We start from the raw sequence: 25180 nt of genomic DNA, 5'->3' as shown, positions 1-25180 counted from the left end.
CATATATAACATACACATTAACGTCCAATGTACCTAGCAACAAGAGATCATTTTCAGTTAGCACTTGACCAATATGAATTGCTGCACATCCATATAAGATGACAAGCAAGATCAAACAGGTCTGAGCTAGGATAAAGAAGCTCCTTCTTCAGCCAACATGACAATTTTTTTTTTGTAGCATTACAGTTTATTAGAATCCTTGTGAGACTGGATTTGCAAATTAAACTTGCAAGAACATAATGCTCTTATGGCCGTTCATTTTTCTTCAATGCTTCATCATGATTTGCATCATGCCTTTACAAGTCACTCGTGATCTATCCAGCTTGTTATCCGGCGTAATTCTCGCTCGCTTCCCCTTTTTGTAGCACAATCCACCTGAGGCATAAGTGCGAAGCATTTTTATCATTTTAATTTCAGTTGTTTAAGGGGTTACCTCGGTAAGTTGTTTTCATTGTTGCTAGGTATTTGGCTAATTCCATATTAGCTAGTTTTTGTTCAAATCTCTTTGGTTTAGTAATGGGTTTCCTATGAATGTTATTCATGAATGTGAGGAAACAGTTTTTGGGTTTCCTTTGAAGAAATCTCAAGGGATCAATTCAATTAGTTGTTGCCATTATTGTTAGGTATTTGGTTAATTCCATGGAAACTCTCAAGAGGTCAATTCAATTAGTTGTTGCCATTATTGTTAGGTATTTGGTTAATTCCATGCAAACAGGTTTCCAGTTCAAACTCCTTGGTTGAGGTGCACTAGTCTATGCTGACTAGTTAACTAAAGATGCCATCCATAATATGAGAAAAGCACCCTTAAATTTCTCAAAAAAACTAAAAAAAAATAACTTCCCTACCATCCAATAGGATTTTCATCAGCCAAACAAGAGGAGAAGCCCAACGCCATCAACATATTCACATACTAATAGAATATTTCTTTTCTCAACGTTACACGATTCTTTGATAATAGTATTCTGCTGTCCACATTGGATGGTTCCTAAATTTATGTCTCTTTTTATCTTTCATGGGATGGCTTTAGTATAATCAATAGCTTTCAAGTCTCTCCATCAGGGTCCTTGGTTCTTCGATAACGTCACAAAAATCTTACCATGTTTCTCGATGATCATTAATTCAATAATTGCTCCAACTAGCTTTACAGAATTTGGTAATTAATTTTTCTACAAACTGAGAATTTTTCTTTTGCAAGCCTCTCGTATCTGCTTTGCTAATTCAGTCCGCAATATGTGTTCCGTTAGATTCTTTGACTGTTTTAGGGCTTTAACTCTCTTGTGTTTCTTCATTCTGGCAATTCTGCACATTTCATGATCACAAAGTAACAACTCAACTTGCCATATCACAATCTTTCCTTTATTTATCTTAAGGCCATCAATTACACTTGTTCTTTTATGTACACATTATAATATGACTTTAGATTCACACAGTAAATTATACAATATAAGACTGTTTAATATATTCATACTAGTGCATCCCCTTTTAGTGGGGCCTTGACCTTGTACAAAATTGAGATACCATTCAGACAGACACTGATTAAAATTTTTACATGCTACCTTTGAATATATGCCACTTCTTCAGAATGAATGTATAACATTTCCACCAGCATTGAGAAAAGCACCTCCCTCCTGGCTTCATGCTTGCCAAACACAATGGTTTTTACTCCTTGACTCCTCGCAATTTGAGCAACAAGAACATTCTTTTGCGATTGCTAGTAGAACTAGCAATAACACCTTCCTGAATTTTATATCATAATCTTTGCTCGACTTCAACAACGATACCCTTTTTAGTTACTTGTAGATCAACACGTACTAATTGTTATCTGTACTGCAAAGGAAGAACAGAACAATCTGAGGGAAAAATATTACAAACTAATAACTATCCATGCATAACCTGTACAACAAAATCTTATGTATTATAGAAGTCAACATTACTTATCTTTTATGCAATAGTGACTAATCTGCACCAGATCACCTTCGCTTGCTTTTTTTTTCACGGAGAAAAAACAACAGTCTTTGCATTAAGAAAAGAAAAACTGTTACATTCATCCAAGTTAAGACCCTGCAACAGACAACTGCAAAAACCTGCAATAGCTCTAGACGGGCCAACTAGTCCAGAAAGCAAGTACATCAGATAGAATCGGAAAGAAGACCCCACCCATCAGATAAGAGCCACTTGGATACAGAAAATGACTGTATATGACAGCAAAGAAAACTGGAACAGACAGAGGCCCCATACAACAGCATAACAGGGGAAGTCTGAGCATCAAGCTCCTACCCCGAGATAAAGACAGAGATATATAAATGTTAATATTTAAACAATAACCTAGGGTCTCCATGCCAGCCTACGAAAAGGGACTAGGAATTGGCCAAAATATACAACTTGCTAGCTTTCTTGCTAGAACAAGGAAATGTCAATTACCCATTTTCCCGGCCTGCTTGCCAAGGCAAATAGGCAATCAGATGAGTGATTAATTATTGACTTATGCAGCAAGACTTTCAGCATACATCGTTCATTGCATCTTTGTCCTCACTCTGCAGAATGATTATTATGCATAAAACATTCTAAACACCTGTCCTCACTCTGTACGATAATTTTAGTACTTTTGTCCCTGCTTGATAGGATTTTTAGATGATGTATGTTCATTTTTGTTATCTGTCCTCACTTGATAGAATTATCAACACCCTGTAAAAGCAACATAAAGAGTGTGAGATATCTTTAATGTTGCAAATATCATTCCAGGGAATATATTAATGAGAGTCTAGAAACAAACTCATTGGAAATATCGGGGAAAATATCAAAAGCTTAAACTTGGACTTAAAAACTCAAAAAAATCAGCAATGTTGACAGCTTGGAAAAAAAAATGAAAATATTGGTCTGAATATCTGCATCACTGAATATCATCACTATAATTTTGCATACTCATCTGTGGACATTGAGCCTCAAAATGATCACAGAGGTGAGACTGAATAAAGAAACGAGTTCCACAATGTGATGGCATGCAACCCTTTTCTAATCATACACTAGCCTGTGTATATACTATATGCCCTTTGTGACTCAGTGTGAGAGATTCATGAGAAGCACATAATAACCTTTATCAAGAAGATAATGTAACCATATACCATGTCTTATCCCATAACCCATATAATATAATAGAGAGTAATTGTCAGTTTGACAAAAATAACGAAATAAGAAAAAAGTTATACTGATGTCCACAAATGATCAAATGAGGTCAATGAGACTTGTTGACCACTCAAGTATCAACTACCTCATGAGCAGAACACATGTCTGAGCAGTAAGAATTTTTTTCATCATTATGCAGCTTCAGCTCTTCAGTTATAATCCAAATTCTGCATCCCTGTGGGCCATTATGATTCTAGTATGTTTATGAAGCCATGTAAAACATCTAGGTAGCCTGATATTTTTTCTAGAGAGTTTTAGTCTAACGAGTTCTTTTTCCTTTGCTAATTGTTTGTGTTTTTCAACACTTAATAATTAGTAGAGCTTTTCTCCCAAGCATACCTCAAAGCTAGAGTGGGGCTTGATGGTGAAGTCTTAGGTGAGTCCTATTGTATAGAGTCTATGCAAATTATTATACTAGATCATGTTTAAAATCTTGCAAAATTTGGTTGTGTCTAGAGGTCATTTTTTTATTGTCAAAATTCCCTTCTAGATGAGATTTTTATATAATATTTGATGTAAAGATGTAAAAAGTGTTGTCTATAGAAGTTATAGGGGGTATGAGTATTTAAAATTACACCTCAAATCCTAAACTTTCTATTTAGACACACTTTGAGGGTGGAAAATATGTTTAAAACCCTCTAGAATCATTATTTTTATTTTCCGGGAAAAATTTCAAAATAATTAGTCGGAAATTGGTCAAAAGTTAAAATGAGAGAAAATAAAATTTTCACTTAGTGGAAAAATAATTAGAAATTGATGAGGGCTTTCCCAAAAAAGGAATCAAATCAAAAAATGAGAAAAGTCCCATTTCCAAGGCAGAAAATTCCCACAAAAAATTCGTTGGGCCAGAAGAAGGAATTATTTTCAAAGAAAATCGAATTGTTTAGTCCACGTGGTTATTTTGAATGAGGGAATTTCCAGGAAAATGTTTTTGAAGACGTTCCAGTGGTCCAAAACTACTCCAGAGTCAAAGATTGGTCCATCCAACTCATCAATCAAGGAAATTGAATTTTTCTGTTGGATTTGTGCAGCAAATCAAGGGATCGAATTTTTCTGAGAGGGATCAAGCCACATATCAAGTCAACTAGTCATATTGTCCACTTGGAGGGTTCTAGCTCTCTCATCTTCTATATAAGGAAGCTCTTGCTCCTCATTGTAATTATCATGAGATCTGTAATCGAGCTCTAAGTCAAACTCTGCTAGTTTGTAATATTTTTTCTGGAGTAATAAAGAAGTCTTTGGGGTCAATTCATGGTGGTGTTCTTCATCTATTCTCTATGGTAAATTCTTTCTAAATATTTTGCTTAATGCTCTATTTGGTTTAAATTCAATAATTGTTATTTCACTATCAAGTTGTGGATTAATTATTTGCACAGTATCTTGCATTAGTTCTTGGGTTAGAGGGACATTTTAAATTTAATTAATCTAGCAGGCATCTCTAGATCTTTTAGTTTGTTGTGTTATTTAACCCCTTGTGATCTAATAATTTAATTTTAAGTGTGTAGAGATCATTGGTGATTCAAATCTTGGGTGTTAGGGGACATCTTTGGTTGGACTAGCCAACTCTCAAGACATAGAGATTGAAGAGCCTGCTTTGTTTGATTTCAAAGACTTATCTAATGATTTATTTTGCAGAGATTCTTGGCTATTGCTCATCTAAAATCTAAAATATATTTCTCTCTATCTATTTGTGCTTCAACTAAATAGGTCTACTATTAAGAGACATTATTTGCTAATCAAGGAAATATATTCCTTGAAGTAGCCCTTGTAAATTTGTGAATAGATTCTTGTATATATTTTTCCTAACCCTTGTATATATTTTACTCATCTTGTATATATCAATTTGGGGTTTTTCTTTTCTTTATTTCCTTGCAGGTTTGAAGGGAGGACGAGGGTTTTTCTTTGATTTTGTTTTGCAGGTTGAGTCGTCTCAAGGATCAAGGAAAAATCAATTATTTGAAGGTTAAGCCCTCACCTAGCCTAGACGGCTAGGGTTTTAGTCCAATGAATAATTTTTTGGAGGGTCTTCTAGCATTTCTACCCTCTTGTTGATTTGGGGTAGCATCAGATGTGCTCTAGCCATGAAATTTGGTGGAAAGGTTGGGGCACATAAGATCTCCAATAATTTGGGCAGATTCTAAACAGATAAGGAGATATTAAAATAATTAATATTTTTAATGGAGTCCCTAAGTCTAAACTTGGGGAAAATAAAATATTAATGTGTATTAATATGAATATGTGTTAGAATGGTCCAAAAGACATGGATCGAGCCAGATCTGATCTTAGCCGTTGATTAGGGACTTAATCTCGGCCGTTGAGATGTCGACAGAAAAAGTATAAGAGGAGGCTTGAGGGGCACTTGGAGAACACACTGAGGGAGACCAGTCAGTTCAATTTCTGGAGCGGGGTTCACTGAGAAATTGAACCAGTGGTTTGGAGAGCAGTCAGGAGGCAGCAAGTACGGAACAAAGAGACGGGAGATCCGCGCAGAAGAGGCAGACGCAGAGCCAGAGGAAGCCACGCAGAGGCAGCAGAGACTGCGCAGTGCCAGAAGGGCCTGTGTCATCCACCTAGAGGCTGCAGGAGTGACGCAGAAGCCCAGAGAGGTTGCGCAGAGCCTCAATAGGCTGACGCAGAGGGTTTCAGGTTGATGCAAAGGGTTTCAGGCTGTAGCAGAGGTCAGTGGGGCCTACGTTGGGTTCAGAAAAGTGCTGGAAGTTTGTCTATTTGTGGGTAAGCCAGTTTGGCACCCTGTTGTACAAGAATATTGCTGAATAATAAATTCCTCCCTTGCTGCACCGGTTTTCCCACATTGGGTTTTTCCGGGGACATTAGTCCAAATAATTGTGTCAATGTGTGCATATGTTTGTTTCTGTATTATGGTGTGATATCTGCAACAGTTTTTATTTTAATGTTTGTTGAAGTAATTTCATGAATAACTTATGATGAAATAAGTAGGAAAAGTAAATCAGTTGTTGCAATGATAGAATTTTCACATGGTATCAAAGGAAGTAATCAGAGACAGAAAGGGAAAATCAGTTATGGGTGGAGACCACGATGCAAAGGCATCCACCTCAGGGGACTCACGCAGATTTTCAGAAGACTGCACAAGAGAGAGATTTTGATTTCTCTATCTTGGCTTCCAGGTTGGAAGAAGAAATGGCGCACATGACTAGTGTTGCATCATTAGAAGTATGGTATATAGACAGTGGAGCCTCATGGCATATGACGGGAATCAGGGAGTGTTTCTTAGGATATCGAGAAGAGAAGATGAACTTTCAGAGCACCATGGGGAACGAGGCAAAGTGTACTCCAGTAGGAAAGGGTACCATAGTTTTTCAGACAGAATTGGGAGAGCGGTTTCGTGCCACAAATGTGCTGCATGTGCCAGGATTGGGGATGAACTTACTTTCCATGTCACAACTACAAGGCAAGGGCTATGACGTCTACTTCATCAAGGAAAAGGTATACGTCAAACACCCGAGCTGGAAAAAGAAAGTGCAGATCAAGATCAAAAGTAATCAGTTGTACAAATTACAACTAGAATCTCCAATGGCACTAATAGGCAGTCATGGGGACAAAGACTTGAGCGAACTATGGCACAGAAGGATGGGTCACTTACACCATGGAGCTCTAAGAATTCTCAGGAGCACTGTAACAGGAGTTTCGGATTTGAGTATGGAATGAGATGATGTATGCAAGGGATGCGCTCTAGGAATGTATGCCAAGGCGGCATTTCCTAGGAGCAACCACAGGGCCAAGAATGTACTAGGATTGATACACTCAGATATCTGCGGACCTATGTCCGTCAAAGCTCTCAGCGGTGTCGAGTATTTCATTACCTTCCTTGATGACCACTCGAGGAAAATTTGGATCTATTTTCTGAAAACCAAGGATGAGGTTTTCTGTCGATTCAAGGAGTTCAAGGCTCTAGTGGAGAATCTAACAGGTAAGAAAATAAAAATCTTGCCCTCAGATAATGGTGGAGAATATGTCGATAAGGACTTCACTGATTATTGTGCTAAGGAGGGCATCAGAAGAGAGTGGAAAACTCCCTACAATCTGGACCAGAATGGGGTGGCAGAAAGGAAAAACAGGACTATTGTAGAAGCAGCTAGGGCCATGCTGTATGATCAGGATATGCCAAAATTCCTGTGGGCAGAAGCATGCAACACAACTTGTAATGACAAAACACAGTAATTAAAATCTGAAATACAGAAAGCCTGAAAAATTAATTGTACTTACCTTAACTGTTGTTGATTCTGCTACTGAACTGGTGATCCTGCTGCTGGTGATGCCGTGGCTATTTTGATCCAATTTCCGGGAGACCAATACCACCCAACCAGACTGAGCAAACCTAGCTGCTCAATCCAGAAAGCTGCTCAACAGAAGCTCTCTGTCCCTCCGTGCCCAGAACCTCAGACGGCTTAAAGCTCTTCCAATGGATAATTATCTTCTCCTGGTTTTCTCCTGGTGAATTTCTGCTCTAGTTCTCTCTGCCCCTCTCTGGTTTTTTCCCCCCTTCTCGATCCAGGCTCCCGGTTTTTATCGACGGGCCTGGCGGTGGCCGCCCTCCTACCTGCAGCCACTGCCTTCCTGCGACTCGACACGCCCTCCATGCACATTAACTCTCAGATCTTTTCCCTGCAAGGTGCGCTCTGCCATAAATTTTCAGTTGGTTTGGACGCGCCCCCTTTTAATGGTTCCTGTAATGATTTTTAGGTATGCTATAGCATATGGTTCAGTTTTACGCTATTAGCATATGTGTATTTATAAGTTTAGTTATATATCTTATAGCATTTAAACATATATATATATTATAAAGTTCCATTATATACTTTATAAAATTTATATTATAAAGTTCACTTATGTATTTTGTAAATTTAATATATATATATTATAAAGTTTAATTATATATTTTATAAAAATTTTAACTCATATGTCTATAAATTTAAATTGTATTTATAAACTTAACATATTTATTGTTTAAATTTCATCACATTTGTTTTATTATAAAGTTTAAAACTTTATATAATGGGTCAATTTAGCTGGGTTGTTACATACACCCCCCCTTCTGAGAACTTTGTCCCGAAGTTTAGAGTTTTAGGTTCAAGGTTTTAATGGACATGACCTTTTCTATCTAGTTCCCCAAGCTATTCAAAATCATCCTATCCTTCCTAATCTCTTCCGCTCCCATCCTATCCGTCCTCTACTGGAGTATGTCGTGGCGTCAGTTTCACTGATCTAACCATTCATAACTCTAAGGTGACAGCGTCGGTTATACCGACCTGATTCTTAGTAGGCATCCGACAGTCATCATCACACGTCTAGGGGAGCGTGACTCGCACAGTCCTCCCATGACTCCAGGGTTCGAAGGATAAACGGTGGGTAACACCTCCACCCCTCCCAGTAAAATTTGGGCTGATACCTTATCATAGAATCACTTTGAGCTTTAACTGATCTGAGGTTCTGTCATCACGTGGTCATCCCGGAAATTGGAGATTGGATCATTTATCTGCAATCATAGTTTATCTGCAAGTTTATCTGCAATCATACACTTACCCATGCATTTGTAAAATGTGCATCAGCATATTCAAAATAACTTATGTATTATTTACATAAGATACTATAGCATAACATATTTTGTCATATTCTATGCATGTATTTTGACTTTTATTTAGGATGTATTCGCTTCCTGTCTTCCATTCCAGTTGCTCATCTTTGACATGCATAAATAAAATAGATTTATATTGTTTCAATTTCTATCAGAAGTAAAATCATTTAACGGCCTTTAATCTTATTTGACAACTATAATTTAGTAAAACGAACCACATATATCATTTTGGTATCCATGTACCAGCCGAAATTTAAACATATATTATGCCATAAAGTTTCATGTTTATCCATAATCATTCAAAATGTTTCTGATTCTCTGACTGTAGTGAAGTAAATATTTACTAAACATAGTGTAAAGTTCTTCAAAATGGACATAAATTAGGGTATCTCTGACATATGTCCTCTGTATTTTCCCAAGTTGCTGATCCAGGACTATACTTGTCCCAACTTAACGGTGTTCTGCAAGGTCTGCCATATAAAGCTTCAAATGGAGGCATCCCAATCGAACTGTGGTAACTGTTGTTGTATGCGAATTCGACTAAGGGTAAATACTTTTCCCAGTGTGATTGTTGATCCATTACATACATTCGCAACATGTCTTCAAGTACTTGATTTACTCTTTCAGTTTGCCCATCAGTCTTAGGATGGTAAGCAGTGCTTAAATTTAGCTGAGTACCTAAGGCTGTCTGCATGCAAGTCCAGAATCTGGAAGTGAATCGCGAATCTCTATCAGATATAATCTTCTTAGGTACTCCATGAAATCTGATAATTTCATTTATGAATATTCGAGCCACGTCAGCAACATCATAAGTATCTCTTACCGGAATGAAATGGGCACTTTTCGTTAATTTATCCACCACTACCAGAATGGCATTGTGTCTTTGAGAAGTAAGAGGTAGTCCAGTGATAAAATCCATAGAAATGGTCTCCCATTTAGACATAGGAATGTCGTGGGGTTGTAAGAGGCCCGCCGGGTGACAATGATCTGCCTTTACCTGCTGACATTCCAAACATTTTGCAACAAATTGAGTGATATCACACTTCATGCCTGCCCAAAAGAAGAGTTTCTTGGTATCTGCATACATTTTCCCTACTCCAGGATGAGCACAATATATTGCTTTGTGGGCTTCCCCAAGGATGGTATCTCGAAGATCTTTATCATCAGGAATGTACATCCTTCCATGGAATCGTAAGATCCCATCGTTTTCTAATTCATAACCCTCAAATTTAGATTTTTTTGCCTTAATACCCTCGAGACTTGCTCTCACCTTTAAATACCAGCTGTCTTTTGTAAGATGATCCAGTACTTGTTGTCTTAAGTCCACTTTAATGGGTATGAGAGAAATATCCGAGGTCTCCTGCTTAAGGCATCGGCTACTACATTTTATTTTCCCTTAATGTATGATATTCCGAAGTCATACTCACTTAGGAATTCACTCCATCGCCTTTTCCTGGCATTTAAGTCTCTTTGGGTGAACAAATATTGTAGACTTTGATGGTCGCTTTTAAGTGTAAAATTTCGTCCCACTAGATAGTGTCTCCAAATCTTTAAAGCTAGCATTACAGCGGCCAATTCTAAATCGTGAGTAGCATAGAGTTCTTCATGAGGTTTTAGCTTTCTGGAAGCATAAGCTATCACTCCCTTATCCTGCATCAACACTGCACCTAGCCCTTGCTTGGATGCATCAGTACATACCGTAAAGTCTTTGCCCATATTAGGGACTCTTAGGATTGGTGCACTGGTGAGTAGTCTTTTGAGTTCAGAGAATGCTTTATTACATTCCTCGGTCCACTCATACTTAACACCTTTACGCTGAAGGGTTGTGATTAGCTTTGCGATTTTGGAGAATCCCTCCACAAATCTCTGGTAATAACCAGCTAAACCCATAAAGCTTCGTATCTCATGTGCATTTTTCGGTATTGGCCATTCCATGATCGCTTTTACCTTCTCAGGATCTACTGAAATCCCTTCACCTGATATGATGTGACCCAAATAATGAATCTTTTCCTGAAAAAAAGAACACTTGGATAGTTTTCCATATAACTGACGTTCTCTAAGGCAGGAAAATACTAGCCGCAAATGCTCTTCATGCTCTTCTTCATTCTTGGAATAGATGAGAATATCATCTAAAAAGACTTGTACAAATTTATCAAGATACTAACGGAAAACACTGTTCATAAGATTCATGAATACGGCTAGCGCATTTGTTAACCCAAATGGTACCACAGTAAATTCATAATGCCTAAAACGTATCCGGAATGCAGTCTTAGAGATATCATTTTCAGAAATCCTTAGCTGATGATACCCTGATCGAAGGTCAATTTTTGAAAAGACAGCAGCTCCTTTCATTTGATCGAAAAGATCATCGATTCGCGGCATAGGGTATTGATTCTTTACTGTAGCTCGATTCAAGTCTTGATAGTCTATGCATAATCTTAAGGATCCATCTTTCTTCTTCACAAAAATTACAGGAGCGCCCCAAGGTGAGGTATTGGGCCGAATATGCCCTATATCGAGTAATTCCTTCAACTGGATTTGCAATTCCTGAAGTTCTGGAGCTGTCATTCTATAAGGCGTTTTAGAGATCGGTTGGGTACCTGGCTTTAATTCAATAGTGAGATCCAATTCTCTTACTGGGGGTAATCCAGGTAGTTCCTTTGGAAATAAATCCGGGAACTCGGCTAACACCGGATATTGTTCTAAGGATGGCCCTTTTTCTTGGCTTACTTCGTGAATTGCATAAGCCTGACAACCCTTTCTTAAACAACGCTTCACCTGCATTGCCGAAATGTAGCGTAAAGAAACTTCCCTCTTGATTCCTTGAATTTGGATTACTTCTCCCTCATCATTTATGCCCAAAAGCCTTTTTCCATAACAGTCCACCCAAGCTTGGTGAGCTTCCAGCCAATCCATACCTATGATAAGATCATACGTCCCTAAGGCTGTGACATAGACTTTTAGTTTAGTCGAACAGACCCCTAGGTCAATTTTGCATTGATCCACACTCAAGCCCACGGTTTGGAGTTCTCCTGAGGCCATTTCCACTTGGTGGAAATCATTTTGTCTACGAGCTGCCAACCCACATTTGTTTAATGCATATGACGAAATGAAACTATCTGTGGCACCAGTATCAAATAAGATTTTGAGTTTTACGCCATTGATAATACCTGAAGATTCCACTACAGTGGATTGATGGGCTGCTTGGTTGTGGTTGACTACTGCATGAATTCTATGATTACTTCGATTGGCTGATATCGGCTCCTTCCCAGTCCTTTGAAATATATTCAATGAAGCTTCTGGGCAGTTACGCTGGAAATGTGGCCCCCCACATCCCCAACAATTGAGCTGCGCTGATCCTCTTGAGTCAAGGTGTGAATTTCTAGAGAACGAGCCGCGTCCTCCCATGTTGATTCCTCTCGCACTCCTTCCTCTACCGGTAGTCCCCCACGATGCCCATGGTCTGGTGTTGGACGATTCCGCGGCTATAGTGTTTACTGCCATGGGAACTCTTGTCCCCACACTTGGGGTAAACCTGTTACCGTAAGGTGGCCTCGAGCTACTTCCTCTGAAAAAGTTCCGGGGAGCCTTCCCTGGAAATCCTGATTGTAAAGGCCCTGCTGGCCCCATATCCTTTTTGATTCCAAGGTGCTCTTCTGCATAACGGCCACATTCGACTGCCTCGGCTACAGATGATGGTTTCCACATACTTACCAAGGCTCTGATGCGAGGATTTAACCCAAATATGAAGCGTTCAGCTTGACGTTCATCAGAGTCTAAGTAGTGAATGTATTTTACCAGCTCCATAAACCTTATTTCGTACTCTTCCACCGTTTTACTTCCCTGAATTAGTGTATGAAAGGCTCTGGCTTGCTGTTGTTGAAAGTATGGAGGTAAATATTTTGCGCGGAACCTTTCCTCGAATAGTTCCCAAGGAACATTATCCGATGTAAGGTGCAGCTGCTTTTCCAGATTTCCCCACCAAATCAAGGCACTTTCCTTTAGTTGAAACACGGAAATTTTTGTTTTTGCTGAAGGCGAATATTCTCTTAACCTAAAGCACCGGTTCATCCCTTCCAACCATGCCTCAGCGCGTTCACCAGCTCGACCTCCCGAAAATTCTGGGAGTCTAATTTTCTGAAGCTCTCTAGAGATGTCTTCCCTCAATCTTCTGGGCTCCAAATTATTTGGTTCCGCTGAACTGGTGGCTACATGCTGAAATTCCTCTTTGCTTTTAGCCTTAGTTGATTCCTTTAATGTCTCCAATAAGGCTTCCAAAGAGTTCATTATCACAGTCAAGAGTCAAAATAGTATTTGCAATTTTGTTTTCTTTTTCCTTCTTAATATTGAAAGTAAACAATAATTATTAAATAATAATACTTTAGTTTTTACTGTAAATATTGATTTTATTTTTGCATAGGTCTTTTTAAGGATGTTAAATCCGTGGGGAACCATTGCATAGACCAGAAGTTAGAACGTAATAGAACAGTACAGTGAACATCAGAATATAATATTTTGTGTTACGTTACCAAGAACAACAAATTGTGGCCTGTAAGGTCGAAAAGGGTTTGAACAACACCCTCTGATACCATATGTAATGACAAAACACAGTAACTAAAATCTGAAATACAGAAAGCCTGAAAAATTAATTGTACTTACCTTAACTGCTGCTGATTCTGCTACTGAACTGGTGATCCTGCTGCTGGTGATGCCGTGGCTATTTTGATCCAATTTTCGGGAGACCAGTACCACCCAACCAGACTGAGCAAACCTAGCTACTCAATCCAGAAAGCTGCTCAACAGAAGCTCTCTGTCCCTCCGTGCCCAGAACCTCAGACGGCTTAAAGCTCTTCCAATGGATAATTATCTTCTCCTGGTTTTCTCCTGGTGAATTTCTGCTCTGGTTCTCTCTGCCCCTCTCTGGTTTTTTTCCCCCCCTTCTCGATCCAGGCTCCCGGTTTTTATCGACGGGCCTGGCGGTGGCCGCCCTCCTACCTGCAGCCACCGCCTTCCTGCGACTCGACACGCCCTCCATGCACATTAACTCTCAGATCTTTTCCCGGCAAGGTGCGCTCTGCCATAAATTTTCAGTTGGTTTGGACGCGCCCCCTTTTAATGGTTCCTGTAATGATTTTTATGTATGCTATAGCATATGGTTCAGTTTTACACTATTAGCATATGTTTATTTATAAGTTTAGTTATATATCTTATAACATTTAAACATATATATATATATATATATATTATAAAGTTCCATTATATACTTTATAAAATTTATATTATAAAGTTCACTTATATATTTTGTAAATTTAATATATATATATTATAAAGTTTAATTATATATTTTGTAAATTTAATATATATATTATAAAGTTTAATTATATATTTTATAAAATTTTTAACTCATATATGTTTATAAATTTAAATTGTATTTATAAACTTAACATATTTATTGTTTAAATTTCATCACATTTGTTTTATTATAATGGGTCAATTTAGCTGGGTCGTTATACAACTGTCTACGTTCAGAACAGGACTCCTCATCGCGCATTGCGCAAGATTACTCCAAAGAAATTCTTCACTGGGAAGACACCTGAAGTCAGTCATTTCAGGATATTTGGGGAGTTTGACATATTGTCGCATACCCGAAGAAAAGAGGAAGAAGCTCGATCAGACTACAGAAAAGGGGAATCTGGCAAGATATAGCGAGAACACTAAGGCATACAGGATCTATCTTCCGGGGAGCAGGAAGGTAGTAGTACGACGAGATGTAAAGTTCATGGAGGATAGAGCTTTCAGAAGATCTCGTGAAATGCCTTCCAAGGAGCAGTCGAAAGAGGATCCGTTGGTCATGCCCATTCAACCAATGGAAGTGTAGAATCCTTCCTTAGATCAGGAAGATTCTCAGGTTGAGGAAGAGGAGCGAACAAAAGCACCTATTAGAAGAGGAAGAACCAGTAGGGAACTTCATCAAATTCTGCGTGATCCAGAGAACTTCATTGGGGAGCCAAGGAACAGTAAAAGGGAGCAAAAAGCCGGACAGGTATCAGGCATTAGTAGCTCAGGATGGAGAGCCTGCCAGCTTCAAGGAGGCATCTCAGCATCAGGTCTGGCTAGATGCAGTGGTGGAGTGTAACTCCATAATGGTAAACGATGTCTGGAAGGTGGTTTCAAGGCCTCAAGACAGATCTATGGTAGGTTCAAGATGGATTTACAAGATCAAATATGTTGCGGATGGTAGTATTGAAAAATACAAGGCCAGGTTTGTGGCTAAGGGGTATGCTCAAAAGGAAGGGATTGACTATGAGGAAACCTTCGCCCCGGTAGCTAGGTATACATCTATTAGGACCGTGATATCTCTTGCAGCCCAGATGGGATGGGAGATCCATCAGATGGATGTCAAGACGACATTTCTGAACAGGGTAATAGAAGAAGAAGTATACATTGAACAACTAGAGGGCTTTGAAACTCATGAGAAGAAGTCTCATGTATTCAGACTGAAGAAAGCCTTGTATGAGTTGAAGCAGGCACCAAGAGCGTGGTATGGTCGAATAGATGGCTACTTGCAGAAGATGGGGTTTGTCAAGAGTGATGCGGATCCGAATCTCTACTATCTGGTCGTAGAGAGCGAGCCACTTATCTTAGTATTATATGTGGATGATCTCTTCCTGACAAGATCATCCAGACTCATTGAAGACTGCAAGAAGAATCTAGCCACAGAGCTCAATATGAAGGATTTGGGATGAATGCACTATTTCCTAGGGTTGGAAGTTTGGCAACAGAAAGGAGAAATCTTCCTTGGACAAGGAAGGTATGCTACATAAATCCTAAAAAGGTTCGGGATGGGAGACTGTAGACCTATGGCTACGCCAATGATTACCAACTGGAAGAAGATTGATGCATCAGAAGACAAGGATGTCAATCCCACCCTATACCGACGGCTCATAGGGTCCCTGATGTATCTAGTCAATACCAGGCCAGATATTTGCTATGCTGTCAACGCTCTCAGTCAGTTCATGGTGGAACCAAAGAGGGCTCACTGGGCAACAGCCAAGCACGTTCTCAGGTATTTACAGGGAACAGTTGATGGGCTCTTGTACAACAAGGGGAAGGATATCAGGTTGAGTGGATTTACCGATGCAGATTGGGCAGGAAGTTCAGTGGATCGGAAAAGTACCTCTAGGTACTGTTTCAACATTGGATCAGGGATAACATCCTGGTGCAGTAGGAAACAGAAGTCTGTGGCGCTGAGCTCGTCTGAGGCAGAATATATGGCAGCAAGCACAACTTCGTGTGAGGCCATATGGCTTAGAAAACTGCTGGTAAACCTATTCAAAAGAAATATGGAGGTGACCAGGATCATGTGTGATAATCAGAGTTGCATCAAACTCTTTGAGAATCCAGTATTTCATGATAGGTCAAAGCATATCGATATCCGGTGTCACTTTGTCAGAGATTGTGTCCAACGAGGAGCTGTACAATTGAGCTACACTCCTACAGGGGAACAAGTGGTAGATATCCTCACCAAGGCCCTTGGAAAGTCAAAATTTGACTACTTCAGGGAAAAGATGGGGATGGTAAAGAACCCCTTTCAGAAGTAGTGTATTAGTAACACGAATGAAGAGGGAGTTGTAGTGCAGATGCAGTGTTGGGAGAAAGGACCAACAACAACATAGATGTAGAGGAAGTTGCAGTGCAGATGCAGTGTTGGGAGAAAGGACCAGTAGCAACACGGATGCAGAGGGAGTTGTCGTACAGATGCAGCAGCAGCAGTAGCAGAGTCATGGGCAGTAGTATAGGAGGCAGTAATGCAGAGGATGTTGGGCAGGAAGACCTAGCATCAACACAGTACCGATGCCGGATGATCAGAGTAATACTCAGTGAGGAGTAGTTCTAGAGCATAGTCCTCGCTAAGAGGGAGTGTTGATTTGGGGTAGAATTGGATGTGCTCTAGCCACAAAATTTGGTGGAAAGGTTGGGGCACATAAGATCTCCAATAATTTGGGCAGATTATAAACAGATCAGGAGATATTAAAATAATTAATATTTTTAATGGAGTCCCTAAGTCTAAACTTAGGGAAAATAAAATATTAATGTGTATTAATATGAATCTGTGTTAGAATGGTCCAAAAGACATGAATCAAGTCAGATCTAATCTTAGCCATTGATTAGGGACTTAATCTCAGTCGTTGAGATGTCAACAGAAAAAGTATAAGAGGAGGCTTGAGGGGCACTTGGAGAACACACTGAGGGAGACCAGTTAGTTCAATTTCTAGAGCGGGGTTTGCTGAGAAATTGAACCAGTGGTCTGGAGAGCAATCAGGAGGCAGCAAGTACAGAACAGAGAGACGGGAGATCAGCGCAGAAGAGGTAGATGTAGAGCCAGAGGAAGTCACACAGAGGCAGTAGAGACTGCGTAGTGCCAGAAGGCTTGCATCATCCACGCAAAGGCTGTAGGAGTGACGCAAAAGCCCAGAGAGGCTTTGTAGAGCCTCAATAGGCTGACACAGAGGGTTTCAGGGTATAGCAGAGGACCAAAGGTCAGTAAGGCCTACGCTGGGTGTAGAAAAGTGTTGGAAGTTTTTCTATTTGTGGGTAAGCCAGTTTGGCACCTTGTTGTACATGAAAATTGCTGAATAGTAAATTCCTCCCTTGCTGCATCGGTTTTCCTACATTGGGTTTTTCCGGGGACATTAGTCCAAAATAACTGTGTCAATGTGTGCATATGTTTGTTTCTGTATTACAGTGTGATATATGTAGCAGTATTTATTTTAATGTTTTTTGAAGTAATTTCATGAATAACTTACAATGAAATAAGTAGGAAAAGTAAATCAGTTGCTGCAGTGATAGAATTTTCACACCTCTCTATTCAGGGCCACAAGCCTAGAGGCCTCTCTAACCTCTTTCAAAGAAGGGTTTCACTTTTAATTTTGGTTTTGTGGCTTACATAATTTTATTGATCATTTTTGGACTAGCCACGGACCTTTTGGAGCTCGCTTCACCTAGCCGCAAGCCTTTAAGGGTTTTATATTTTTCTCTTGGTATCAAGTGACTAACCCTTGAATTTTTGCAAAAGAAATCGACATATTTTTGGAGGGTTTTTCATCAAAGTTTTGGCTGGAAGTTACCCTTTGGAAGGTTAATTTTTGAGACTATTTTTGGAGGAAAGCCGCAGGGTTTTCAAAGGCCTATTTCTCCTAGTTGAGGGCTTAAAGAAAGGTCGCATACCCTCTCTGATTTGAAGTATATTCACTTGAAGGGTTATAAAAAAAGAATTAAGAGTCTAAAGGCTTAAAAAAATTAATTTATTATATAAATTTTATTAAAAAAATTCTAGCCTTTCTCCTTGCAAGGCTGTGAGCTTTTTGAGGATTATGTTCATCAAGACCGTTAGTTTTTTAGAGGTTGGGAGCAATTCGTTTTCCATTAAAGTTTCATCATCTATAGGCTTGTATCCTCTTCTTTGATGTATTGAAGCTTGAGGAGGAGTTGGTTGTTGTAAGGTCCTAAATTATATTTGTAATCTCCTCAAGGTTGGAAGAGCCCTTCTCACTGTCTAAAGGGTTTCTTCTTCATTGTAATAATAATAATAAAAGTGATATTTTTCTTGAAGGGAGCTTGGGATTCAATCCCTTGGTATCCCCCTCCTTATTTAAAAGGGAGGATCTCTCATCTTCTTAGCTTAGCTTCTCTTTGCATTTGTTTTACTAACCTCTTTTCTTGCTCTCATTTGATTAGTTGAAGTTTCATTGTCATCATAGTTAGATCTAATCTCTTGAGTTGCATGTTTTCTCTATCATCTCTGGTTGGCTATTTGATCTTTTGCATTCTAAATTTGAAATGGTTTTTCTGATATCTTCTTGTTAGCAATCTCATTTTCCATCACTTGTGCTTTATTCATATAATTCTCAGTTTTTTCAAACTATCATAATAATATAAGTGAAGAACATCTTAATAAGCACTATTAACTAAAGGCATTTGAGCTATTGTTTCATAACATTAACATCTGATTGTCATCTCTTGCATTTATATTGTTTCATTTAGTGATCTTAAATTTGCTTCAATTGAATCATTGTTGTAAGCTAGTAATCTTGTGTTCTAAGTGATTATCATAAGCCTCGATTACAAGTGATTTAACATTTCCTATATTGAAGCATCTTGTTATAATCGAATCTTATTGAAACAATTGCATTTTCATCCTAGATTTAGACTTGCATCCTTAAAATTTACCTCCAAGCATAAGCTTGGTTGATAGAAAGTTAGGACCACCGTCTTCATTATTCAATTTGAGGAGCTTGACTCTTCAAACAACAGTTAAAACGAGTGACCTTGTAGTTCTCTTGTGGCTGAGTCCCTTGTACGAATGGAGGCACTTGGGTTGCTAGAAGCCCTGGGTAAGTATCGTTAATGAGGCCTTAGCCTCCTTCCCCAACACTTCTCCCAACAACCTTGTTTTAAGACAAGCTTTTATAATTGAGGTGAAGGATTCACCTTAGTTTAGGCATATAATTTCCATCTCCCTACTACCAAATCATGATGTCAAAACTCATTTTCCTTTTGCAAAATTCATACTTTCTTGCCACATTTTCACTCACCCTTAATCCAAAAATAAAGTCATTCAACTCCCTTACAAAGCTGAGTCACCCCATTTTCTCTTCTTTTTTGACAAATAAAACTTGCTTCATAATGCAAATCTTCATCTATGGTCCTTCAAATTATTCTTTTATACTCGCGTTAGATGATGGAGGATTCATTAAGGCCTCCCTTTTAAAAATTCTTGACCCATCAACTCCGACACATCATCTGGGATCAAGACTAGAGATCTTTCAAGTACCTTGAGGCTTGCATGCCTTAATGGAAAGTTCTCTCGCCAACAAACAGTGGGAATACATCAATGTCCCCTCTTTGTCGGATCTTCTAGGTGACTTGACTACGATACATATATTCATACCTAGTAAGATGTACTTAGGCATATTGACTCTCACTGACATCAATGGTGAGTAGTCTTGTGTTGGTTAATGGCATTCATTAATGGCCAGTAATCCAACAATTTATTTTCTATGTTCGACATCGACACATTGTTGATTTATGGCAGCATCAAATGTGCTCTAAGTATCAAAATTTGCAGGGCGATTTAGACACATGCATTCTCCAATACCCAGAAATCGTTTTGGGAAATTCCACCCGAGACAGTTTTATTAAAATAATTAATTATTTTTAATGCGTTCCTAAGTCTAAAGACTATTATTTTGAACTGTTAGACGTAAGAATGATTTTAAATTATCTGCTTAACATTGTTGGTACATGGATACCAATACGAAATATGTTATTTGCTTAAACTTGTTGGTACATGGATACCAATATAAAGTCTATTATTTGCTTAACATTGCTGGTACATGATACTAATATGAATTATGAATTATGACATGAATGTGATGTTTATAATTTTTACTTTACATATCAACATGAATGATAAGATGGAAATAGAAGAATGACTACATCTGACTACTTAATATGAAAGCTAACTTACAGATATATGGGATGGACATAGCCAAATACGTTATATAAACTCAAAGATCAATATTGTAGATAAAAACATAGTTGGAATGCACAAAAAATTGTTATTTGAATACAATTTTCTTTAAATATATTGATGCATATGTTATAATGTGTGGATAAGGGTTTTCATTACAGATGATATCATGGCCAAACCAACCACGTGATGACAAAATTCCAAGAACAGTTAAAGCTCAATGAGATTTCATGATAGGGTGTTGAACCTAGTCCTACTAGGAGGGGTGGAGGTGTTGCTCACTGATTATCCTCTAAAACCTGGAGTCATGGGAGGACTGTGTAGGTCACGCTCCCCTAGACATGTGATGATGATTGCTAGATGCCTACTAGAAAATTAGGTCGATATAGTTGATGCTATCAACCTTGTGGTTTTATGGATGGTTAGGTCAATATAGTTGACGCCAATGTGGAAAAAGTCGAAGTCGGGATTAATTCGGCAAGGGTCCAAAAGTTGAAAAACTCGGCAAAGTCGGGAGTTTTTCGAAAAAGTCGGCAAAAAGTCGGCAAAATTAAAAAAATACAAAAATATTCATTTTTTAAAAAATCCGGACTTTTTCAATAAAATCCCGACTTTTTCAATAAAATCCCGATTTTTTCAATAAAATCCCGATTTTTTCAAAGAAAAAAAAATCATTAAAGAAACTACCACGATTTTTTGGAAAAAGTCCCGATTTAATCCCGACTTTTTCGATTTAATCCCGATTTTTTCGTTTCTTAAAAAGTCGGCAAAAAATCGGCCGATTTAATCCTTTTCTTGAAAAAATCGCGTTTTGGGGAATAAATCCCGATTTTATCGGGACTTTTTCCACACTGGTTGACGCCATGGCATATTCCAGTAGATGAAGGATAGGGTGATTCTAGAATAGCTTGGGAACACAGCTGGACAATGCATGAATGTTTTATATAACAATAAAAAAAAAGTGTCATCGCATTATCATATTATAAACAAGAATTCAATCACGGAATATAATCCTTACATGATTATACTAAACACTAAAATACTATAGAAACCCTAACTTTGGGAAGAAGTTTTCTGAAGGAGGGATGTATGTAATGACCCATCTCAAATTACGTACAAATGGGAATATTAGCATGCATATGATAGCTACATATGCATGTGCCACATATATTGCACTAGTATGCACACTAATTGAATACCTAACTCACAAGAAAATTTAAAGCTTATATTTGTGAGTAAATTAATAAAGAAATATTCATAAAAAAATAATAAAGAAATATAATTATAATTACAAATTATAATTTATATAATTTATGATTAAATTAATTAAATAATATAAATAAGTTATAATTATAAACAATTCTATAAAAATCATGAGATGCAATAAATCGTGTTAATGTTTCAAACTTCAAGAAAAAAATCAAATCTAACCTCTCAATTAAAACTCATTATTTGCCTTTGGTGGCAGATTCATGCATAGGTTCGACTACACCTAACCCTTGGTTGAAAGAAGAAAGCCGGCGACGATTTAAAGGAGGGGAATTGTATATAAGACAGAGGAGAAAAAGGAACAGGGGGGAAGGAGAAGGATACACCATTGAAGAATGAGTTTGAAATTTTGGAAAAATCTGAGCAATTGTTCTTGGAATTTTGGGCATGGGGCCAAAATTCTTCAATATCGAAGTTTTCTGGGTCTGGGAACGAGCTAGGTAGATCCCAGATAGGCTGGGAGGAAAAGTCGGTTTGGCAATAGGAGCGTGAGCAACAACAAACTAGAAAAGCCTTTAGACAGTTATCCAATTATTTTTCTGTGGCTAAATTGTTAAATTCTAGTTAAATTGAATGTTCGAATAAATTGCAAAGTCTGGGTATTTTTTTTTAATTGTCTGATTTAATTGTAAATTAAGGGCATTAAATACAATATAATTTTTTTTTCTTTTTAAAAAGAGGGAAAATTGATAGGCATGCAAAACCTAACAAAATTATGAAAAAACAAAAAAGAGGTGGACAAACCTACAAACATACCACTGGCTATGGGAATCAATCCCAACTCCATGATAAATTGATCATGGCAAGAAAAACACATTCCCTCCCTAGCAAGCTGAGAAAATTTACGTAATGGGTTAAGAAAACCCTATCAAAAATCTGAAAAGATATTGCAAATTGATGCACATACTTGCAAGTGTGTCTATAGTTGAGGGAAATCAATCTCCACTCCAAAAAAACATAGTGATGACAAAAGGAAAACGGTGTCCTCTTCATCATTGGCTCAAGCAAAATTGATCTCCTCTTTTTCTCTCCAGAGTCCAAACCCTTCTTTTTGTTTGCCAAATGAACCAAAAAAAACAAAAAAACTGCCTTTATGTGCCTTTGTGGTGATATTTTCATACATCTCACGACACTGTTACAATATTTTTATTTTTGAAAATATCATGTTATTTACTGGTGATAATATTGTTTTATCGTAAAAATTGTGACATCACAATATTATTGCGATGTTTGTGACATTGCTTTTTACCATAAAAATGTGTTTAGCACCTCATGGCACCTTTCTAAGTAGGACATTCCTTCTCTAGGCTCTTTCTTTGCCACATAGTACCTTTCTAAGTAGGGCATTCTTCCTCTAGCCTTTTTCCTTGCCACATGGCATGCTTAAGGCCTCCTGCAAGGTAGGGCATTTGCTTCTTTGGGCTTTGTTTAACCCATACCCTATCATATGTTGTGCGTTCGGCATCTTTGATGGTAGGGGATTCATCTTCGAAGTCTCCCTCTAGCTCATATTGTCCATCAATGTGGTCTCATATCGTCCATCCTGCAATCCCAAGTGGGTTCAAGCTATGAATAGGGTGCTCCATCAACGATGCAACAAATGGTAATGTAGGCCATGTAGCCATAACTCCAAAGACGTGTCCAATGTGCCTAAATGGAACCTCATGGTGAAGTATGCTTCCGGAAGAGCCTCCAACAACACTCTTCTACGCCTTTGTTCTTGCTTTAGATGATGAATGTTGCTTGGGTAAAATAAAACATGTGCATGGTTCCCAAATCTTTCCCTGCACCTGCAACTTCAATTGAACTATAAGGATACTCTGCTGTGCTTGGCAAGAGAAGAAAGGCCATGAAAATGCAAAATAAGACCTGCATTTTCAAGTGGTAACACTTTGCATGTACAAAAAAATTTCATTTTACAAAATCATCCTATTAACTGAATACTTGCTCCTTTTTTATTAGCTCTTGTTGTGTTTGGCACACAATTCTTGAAGGTAGATTTACGTGATATTGTTCAGGACTTTTCTTCCACACACACATATATATAGTCTCATGAACTTCATTTCCTTTTCAAGCTTTTCTAGGGAATTAGAGGGTCTTTTCTTCACAAAATTTACGTGGCTGATGTTTGTTATGGCATACTTTGTGCTTTATAATTGCAGCTTTGGAGTTAATGAAAAAGAATAATGTGGCAATAGTAGGGCCACAGTTCTCTGTGCTGGCTCATGTTGTTTCTCATGTAGCAAGTGAACTCCATATACCAATTCTGTCATTTGGAGCAACAGACCCAACTCTCACCACATTTCAATACCCTTATTTTCTTCGCGTGATACAAAGTGATTTCTGTGAAATGTCAGCAGTTGCTGCTGTGATTGGTGAATATGGCTGGAGGAGTGTTGTTGCTGTGTATATAGATGATGACTATGGGAGAAATGGAATATCTGCATTGAATGATGCACTTGGAAATGCAAGAGCTAAACTTTTTTATAAAGCAGCATTGCCTCCAGGAGCCAGTAAAAGTGACATTGGCAGTGTTTTGATGCAATTGGCAATGATGGAATCCCGAATCTTTGTGGTACATATGAATCCTGATGCAGGTCTGAATCTTTTCTCTGAAGCATTGTATATTGGAATGCTGAACAGTGGCTATGTCTGGATAGCCACAAGTTGGCTGTCATCTGCTTTGGACTCTACCATACTCGATTATGATACCATGAACTCACTCCAAGGAGTCATTGGTTTACGTGGGCATATTCCAGTTTCAAATCAGGAGCATGATTTTACTGTTAGATGGAACAACCTACACAAAGCTGGCAGTGTTGATGCCCGCTTAAATGCTTTTGGATTCTATGCTTACGATGCTGTCTGGACAATTGCACATTCCATTGATACTTTCTTAAGCCAGGGTGGAAATATTTATTTTACAGATTATCCTCAGCTATCCAATGCAAGTGGAAATAAAACAGAGCTAGCAAAACTAAAGGCCTTTGGAGGAGGCCCGCAATTGCGAAAGATATTGTTGCAAACTAATTTTACAGGATTAACTGGTCCAGTGAAATTCGATAAAAACGGGGACTTACTTGGTTCCACTTTTGAGATCATCAATATTGTTGGAACAGGGTATCGCAAGGTGGGTTACTGGGCAAATGAATCAGGGTTATCTGTTGTGCCTCCAGAAATAAGAGGTTCCAACTCACACACCATACATGGTGTAGGTCAGAAACTTTATGATGTAACATGGCCAGGTGAAAACAAACTCGTGCCACGTGGGTGGGCACTTCCAAACAATGGTAGACACCTTGCCATAGGTGTACCCAGAAAGGTTGGATTTCAAGAGTTTGTGAAAATAACAGAAGGTACCAACATGACGAAGGGCTTCTGCATTGATGTCTTTGTTGCTGCAGTGAATCTATTACCTTATGCTGTTCCATACACGTTTGTACCTTTTGGAAATGGACGTTCAAATCCCGATTACGATGAGCTTGTGCAACAGGTTGCCTTAAAGGTTGGTATATGCTAAGATTTTTGTTGCTCCAATGATCATAACTCCCTGACATATTCCCTTGCATTTTCTACTTCTT

At 38.3% G+C, this 25180-nt stretch overlaps 1 protein-coding gene across 2 annotated transcripts in view; it reads left to right on the top strand.

Annotated features, from left to right (window-relative positions):
- Positions 1–25180, top strand: part of LOC149198716 (glutamate receptor 3.1-like) — a 206014-nt gene that overhangs the window by 2234 nt on the left and 178600 nt on the right. For both annotated transcript variants that reach the window (XM_089402131.1, XM_089402132.1), the window contains exon 2: positions 23762–25104. In XM_089402131.1, the coding sequence (XP_089258257.1) occupies positions 23762–25104 (1343 nt within the window). The remainder of the gene's footprint in view (positions 1–23761; positions 25105–25180) is intronic.

Source organism: Pinus tabuliformis, chromosome 2_1, assembly GCF_031772625.1.
Source record: "Pinus tabuliformis cultivar Carrire ecotype Pingquan chromosome 2_1, CPIR1, whole genome shotgun sequence".
NCBI lineage: Eukaryota > Viridiplantae > Streptophyta > Pinopsida > Pinales > Pinaceae > Pinus > Pinus tabuliformis.
This window is presented reverse-complemented; position numbering and strand designations above follow the sequence as displayed.